Source organism: Halyomorpha halys, unplaced genomic scaffold (assembly GCF_000696795.3).
Source record: "Halyomorpha halys isolate HHAL.00 unplaced genomic scaffold, Hhal_1.1 Scaffold712.1, whole genome shotgun sequence".
Classification (NCBI taxonomy): domain Eukaryota; kingdom Metazoa; phylum Arthropoda; class Insecta; order Hemiptera; family Pentatomidae; genus Halyomorpha; species Halyomorpha halys.
The window spans coordinates 1-7,604 of NW_027111091.1; the positions used below are offsets into that span (position 1 = coordinate 1).

At 33.9% G+C, this 7,604-nt stretch overlaps 1 protein-coding gene across 1 annotated transcript; it reads left to right on the forward strand.

Moving 5' to 3' along the window:
• Nucleotides 1-1,809: 1,809 nt before the first annotated feature.
• Nucleotides 1,810-2,918, forward strand: LOC106685584 (uncharacterized; the record flags this gene model as incomplete). The annotated part of the gene is given in 1 exon segment (XM_014428346.2): nucleotides 1,810-2,918. A coding segment is annotated over 1 exon segment (1,089 nt), but the record flags the coding sequence as incomplete, so codon positions are not given.
• Nucleotides 2,919-7,604: the final 4,686 nt, after the last annotated feature.

Below are 7,604 nucleotides of genomic sequence, written 5' to 3' on the forward strand. Positions count from 1 at the left end.
AAAAAAAAATTGAAATTTTTCAAGGATGGGGGGCCAACTTCACAGAGGTAATGGAATGAAATTGATAAATAGAACAAAAATAAATATAAAATAATTGTATTTAGTGTGTAGACGAGTACTGATTGTAAAGGGAAATGGTAGGGAAAAAAAATCATGTAAATATACGTATTGTATAAATGTCCTGAATTTATTGATAGACTGTGTGCTGTAGCAACCTAATATATTTGGGCAGGATGGCTAAATAAAACATTCCTCTCAAGATTAACTGAAAAACTGATGTATATTGTTATTTTTTTTGTTCGGTTTGCTCAACAGACCTTGGAGATCTTTGGCCGCCCTAACCAACCATCTGAATGCCTACCTGTCTTGGCTACTGCTTTCCAGTTCGCTGTATGCACCTTTGTTCATTCTGTCCATCTAGTATTTTCTTCCCATGTGATCTCTTCCCAACTATACTGGCATTCATTGTTGTGTAGAGGCGTCCTGATGGATTGCTTCGAGCCACATGCATCTTAACCTCCTTGCCTTCAGGAGAGACTGCGGACCAGTCTCTGCAAGCCGATCACTGTTAGTTCTTCTCTGTTCACACAATTTTATACCCTGGTCTATGTTATCTTAGTCCGTTGATCATTTATTAAGATTAATGTGGATCTGAGGTATTTGAAACTTCTACTTTCCGAAAAGATTTGCGACCTGCACAGACCGTTTGGGTGGATATTTCCGTATACAATCTACTAATATATATTATATTTCATAACAAATCTTATTCTATCCAATATTATATTTTGCTCCCTGTGTCTTTGGGCACAACTGTTTCAGAAAGTATTTGTCACTTAAAATTTATATATTTGATGTTGAGTCTTTCCAGTATATGATTCAAGTATATAATATGGCATTTTGAAAATTAAATATTAAAACTTCCTTCAAATACGAATAGTATTTATTTAATTACAATTAAACAAATCTTTGAAACTTAAAGAAAAATTGTTGACTCTTAATAGATAGGTAAGTTAAAAAATGTGAATTGATATAATGTAGGGGTTGCTTGTAAATATGGTCAGCTTAGATAAAGGAAAATAGGAGATTAAAGAAAGCAGTAGACTTGTCCGAGATCTGAAACCCATCACGACTCATTTTTTTTATAACTCCCCCCATATATGGTTGTATTGTTTGGACCAGTGGTGAAGATTTTCAGCCAACAATGGTAAATAAAATATAGGAACTACGTGGAATGAAATTTTCTAAATAATAATCGAAAAAATGGATTCCATCTACAACAGAAACTATAAACTGTGTCAAAGAAGAAACACCAAAGCTTCAAACTGTATTAATATTCTTTCACAAGGGTAATAACAAAAGAAAAATCAGCTAAAAAAAATCTAATATTTTTTTAACAAATTCGTAGCTGTATTTTAGTAAAGAATAACTACTACATATTAATTTTAAGCTTTTTAAAATTAATTTCTTTTTTGTGTGAAAGAAAATTTATTTCAAAATTGCATATCACAAGAATCAAAAAGAAAATCTCTCTTCTAAATTATAGTAATATATTACCGACTTATAACTATACACATTTAATTCAACTTTAAGAGGTCTCTACAAACTATTTAAATTAAAAGGCCTTCATGTATCAGCTAATTAGGCACCGTTGCACCACTTGCAGAAGTGGGGAGCCCAGTATAAGAAGCAAGCTACTGCCATTCACAGTCACAAACAAACATGTTCTGCAGATCTGTAATAGTTCTAGCGGCTTTTGTCGGCCTAGCAGCGAGCTTCGTCTTGAGTGATGGCGCCACCCACTCCAAAGGGGACGCTCCATACCGCGGCCCGCCAGCTCCACTCAACCACGATGGAACGGTGGCCTTCACGGCTGAGTTCCTTCAAGCAAATGATGTCCACAACGCTGCGTATGCCGAGGAGTACCAGAGGCTTCAAGTAGCAGCGGCTCTTGCGGCGGCACACCCTGATCGCACTTCTCCCCTGTCCAAGGATTACAACCCTCAGGATAACGGACAGTACAACTCCCACGATAATGAACAGCCCGTAACTCAGCAGGAAGACGATGGCCAATATAGGCCTCACCTCTACGAGAATACACAGTCCACTCAACAGTACAGCTCACCTGCCTACGTATCGCACCAACCTCAAGTCTCATACCAAGGTGCTTCACAACAGCAATATAACCCAGTTGCCTACAACGCAGCACCTTATCATCCTACCACACAGCCCAATCAGCAGTTATTTAGCCCAGCCCCACAACACCACATTCCTGCACCTCTAAACCCAGACGGTACTGTTGCTCAAACCCCAGAGTATAACGCCCTAGCAGCATCTCTTCACAACACCTACCAACAAGCACTGACAAGACACCGAAGATCGCTGAATCACTATCAGGGACCTCCAGCTCCTCTCAACCATGATGGAACAGTTGCAAACACCCCTGAGATCGAGCATGCCATTGCAGTCCACAAAGCTGCTTATGCTAAACAATATCAAAAACTGCACGAAGCTGAAATGCTTGCAGCAGCTCATCCAGACATCACATCTTCTGACCACTATGAACCACACTCTGATGATGGAGATTACAGCCAACAATATGAATCTCTTCAAGATGATGGACTATATAAATCCCATCTTTATGCCAGTGGTGATTACAACTTCAATCAAAACAATCATGACAGCACCATCCACTATAGCCAAGCACCTTCTGGGTTCAATCCAGAGGCTCATATCCCAGCCCCTCTGAACCATGATGGTACAGTTGCTCACACTGCGGAGTACAAAGCCATTGCTGCATCTCACAAAGCAGAATATGAAAAGGCTCTCCAAAATACAAAATACCATATGATGGCTCCACAATACCAACATGAATCTTCTTTCAGCAATAGCTACTGGTAATATAATGAATGAACATAACTGTAAATAAAGGTTAAAATTAAAAACTGTTCTGTTTTTCAATTGCTGTGCATCTTATATCACACTATCCTATCACATCTTTATTTCCTTTTTACAACCTAATATTAAAAACTAATTATAATCAAAACCAGTTTATCCAATCAAAAAATCTCCTATAATTAATTTAGTATTTAGATATTGATGTTTAATTATTAAATTAAGAAATTATTCATTAATTTATCAGGTTACATATTCTTAGTTTTGTTTTGTTGCTCTTTTGATTCCATAAATCAAACCTTGGTACCATTAAGCATTAACTAGAATTCCTTTCTTTTAAACAAGTTTCCTTGTGGTGAAAGATCAGGGGGTTGGCATGGGACAGTTCTATCCCTAGTTGTAACTAATTATTTCATTGATTTCCATTTATCCATTGATTTTAAATAACACTAAACTTTTAAACGAACCATCTAATAAAGAACTTTCTTAATTCATCATTAAAATTTTTCTTGTTATTTATACAATTATTATTTTATTGTACACCCTTTGCCCCCCTAGTTCTAGAAATCCAGCCCTACATATGACAACTCTTAAGTTGACATTTGCTCGATAAGTAACCTTTTTTTCTCAATGCTACAGCACAATTTTTAATAAAATATCAAAACAATATATTTGAAATGCTACACATCCTAGCAACTATCAATATTAACAACAAAGGTGATAAAAGGTCGGCGTTTGTCCCCTTTCAATAAATAAATCTGTTCTGCTACAACCCGTGAAGGGTCAGGGGTGTAGTACTTTATAAGGAAGTACAGTAACTAGACCAACGATTGTGTAAAGAGGTGACTTGATCAGAATCACACTCAATCGCCAAATTTTCCCCAATTAAGGGTACCCCCTTATGAGACTGGGTGGACCCCGGAGGGCTCTCAAAATCAACCCTGTAAATAGCATCCCTATGCCACCCACTCCCACCCCCTCTTAATATTTAAAAATGTTTTCAACAAACATAACTGTGTTAAAAAATAAAAGTAACTAAATCTTTATGATTCACTATGCATTCGAATATTATCTAGGGCATTTATTTAGATGTATAAAGATTCAATTGAAAACTCCATTTTTTTTGTTTTTGTTTTGGAGAGATTTTAAAGACTTTGAAATGAAACTTTGTAGCTCTGGGTTATTGTATATGGAGTTTTAGTAGTGAAGTCAACTTTGTAACTAATAATTCGATCAATTTTTCTTGGGACTCAACAATTTTTTAGGATTTCTGTAAAATTGCTTGTTGATTTAATATAAAAACACTGTTATAGCTTATCATCAATTTTTGGTTAGTTAATAGCGGGACACATCTCGCTACACCCTAGCTACGGCTCTGGTTCCAGAATATAAATTTCCGTAATAATCCATCATTATAATTGAAACCTTTATTTATTTAGCCATCATCATCATAACAAGCATTCTAATTTTTCATGATCATTAGGATATAGTTTTAACGGATTCTCACGTGAAAACTAAATCTCGAATTTGTTCTTTACATTTGTTCGATTTGCCGTATCGTTTGCATGCAATTGTCAAATACCGTAAAAGAAAAATGCGAAACTGAGCGATTATGCCTTCAATACTTCTGGGATCGGAAAAATCACCGATATAAAATAGTTTTATAGTTAAATTAACAATGAAAATTCTGTACTTAGAGTTTAGTTTTCCATTCAAATTTCCAGACATTAGTGCCACGGAAAAGAGCTTGAAGAGGTTAGAGAGTCGACTTCACTAACAAAAGAAATTACAATGCATTACGTTTCGTTTATACATAATGGAATCAAAGTATGAATGCTCCATAGATCCAAAATACATTTATCGGAACACATTATAAAGTACATATCAAGTTATGAATTAAAACGAAAAGAAAAATAGAACAAAATTTACGATACATCGAAAAAGTGGAATACTGGAAGTACGTTTCGAAAAATGACTGACATAAAATCGCTTTAAAATTAGATCATCTATGAAAATTCTACATTAAAAATATCTCTTGATATATTTAGTGATATATTAGTGGTTACGAAGTGCAATTCACTAACAAATGAATGCAATTCACTGTAACTTAAAACAGAAATTTAAACAATATCTTGAAAAAATTGGTGTTAATTGAGTCTTGAACGCTATGAATGCTTATGGATGATCCGTACATCCAAAATACATGCATCAAAACATTTTATTAAGTACTTTACAAATTACAATATGAATTAAATTGAATAAAATGAAATAAATCGACGAGTTAGTAAAAAATATAACCAAAGCAAAATAGAATGAAAATCACGGACTATTGTAAAAGTGTTGTATTGAATATTTTTTAAAAAAAGATTACACGGTAAAAAACATTTAATTAGTCATATTAATCTTTTCGAGATTAATGAAAGAGTTGAAGGTCAACTGGTACATTTCAGTTTTATTGGATCTAATTCAAATTTTGATTTATTTATGTATTTAAGCCTTGAATTTAATGAAATTTTGGTCCGAAAAAAAATAAAAGAAGTCTCGAACACCGGATTAAGAAAGCAATGGAGATTGTGACTTGATCTTTGGAAGTAAGTTTGGTTTAGGATCCCTAGGACTAGTTATTTTTTTAACGACGCTTTTACAATATTCAAATTCTAAAACAAAAACCGAGACACAGACTGATAATATTTTGGCAGGTTTTCGACATAGCTCATTCGAACAGGAATTATGCACAGCTCACCGTGTCTTCACGCTTGGTGTAGCCTCTTTGATTAAGTGATGTAATTTACTCTATAAACATATCGTCCGATTTTGAAACAGGTGGAAATAGTTACTGGTTTTATGGACGCAATTAGAAATTCCTCAGTGTTGTAAATGTATGTAAAATAAAAATACACGAGTGAATGTTTATTATTTTATTTTATTTCTGACAAGTTTATTCTGAGTAGTAATCGATTATTTACCACTTATAGTAATGATTCCTGTTTCCTGGAATCAGAAAATTTTCCACAGTGAAAATATCACATGTGGTCAGGAAATCGTAATTTGAACTTTCAGATAAATTGTACCCCGGAAACTAAGGAATCTATTTTTTCTATTAAATTCTGACACTTAACTAAAAAATAAAATTATTATTTATTTCACATATTTTATGTACTTGACACTTCTTGACTTCTTTACACTTTATATTGGTTAACTTAGGGAGTTTGATTGATTGATAAATCTTCTATTGAGGACCAATGCAGTCCCGGAGCGTGTATGTCCATTTCTCGGAGTCAAATAAATATTGACTGACCCAGGAGGGAATCGAACTCACAACATTCTGAACCAGGAACTCTTGGACCCCTGACCCAAAATGCTCAGTTATCAAGTCCTCAACAGACTACTTTTATATCACACTCTAGCTGCAACGTGTATTTATGTACAAATTTTGTCGGAAATTTGGTCTGCAGTAATTTAAAATTTTTGTTTTCATCTTCGTAAAATCTTAAGTTTTATAGTTATACAGGAAGTCCAATTTTATTAATTGTTATGAAATTCGCGGCCGGCAAAGAAGTCAACCCAAAAGTTGGATTCAACACCCCCCCCCCCCCCAACCAAAATAAAAACATTGAATCACTGAGGAAACAAAAAACCTGTTCACTTTTGGACATTTGGTATCTTGTATAATTTATTTTTGATGTTTACTCTCCAAAAGTAACTATATAAAAAAGTTCCAAAAAGTGTTAATGTAATATTCAGAAAATAGACAAATTATTTAACAAACAATAAAAACTAGTAACCAATTTTGACAATAAATTAAACTATTCTTGGACAACCTAATTAAAACAGTTCTACAATGATTAATATAAGCCGAAAAGTTTAGAGTGATAAAATTTCAAATTCCTAAGTATTTACATATTTCTCTTCATAATAAAACGTGTCAAAATGTGTACGATACATTATTTTACAATGTATTACAACCATATTGCATTTACTTCTTGAAATTTCCTTAGATAGCTGCAATCGACAAAATATTGGCTGTTATGTCATATACGAGACGGCGTCCAAAATACAGGACCCTGACAATCTTCAGAGAATATTTTCATCCTACAATAAACTATAGGAACTACGTGCAACAAAATTTTCTGAATAATAATCGAAATAATGGATTCCATTTACAACAGAAACTATTAACTGTGTCAAAGAAGAAACATCAAAGCTTCAAACTGTATTAATATTCTTTTAACAGGGTAATGATAAAAGAAAAATCACCTAAAAAAATCTAACATTTTTAAAAAAATTAGTAGCTGTATTTTTCAGAGAATAACTACTAGATATTAATTTTAAGCTTTTTAAAATTAATTTATTTTTGTTTGAAAGCAAATTTGTTTCAAAATTGTATACCACAACAATCAAAAAGAAAAATCTCTCTTCTAAATAATAGTAATATATTACCGACTTATAACTATACACATTTAATTCAACTTTAAGAGGTCTCTACAAACTATTTAAATTAAAAGGCCTTCATGTATCAGCCCGTGGACTAAGTGAACTAATTAGGCACCGTTGCACCACTTGCAGAAGTGGGGAGCCCAGTATAAGAAGCAAGCTACTGCCATTCACAGTCACAAACAAACATGTTCTGCAGATCTGTAATAGTTCTAGCGGCTTTTGTCGGCCTAGCAGCGAGCTTCGTCCTGAGTGATGGCGCCACCCACTCCAAAGGG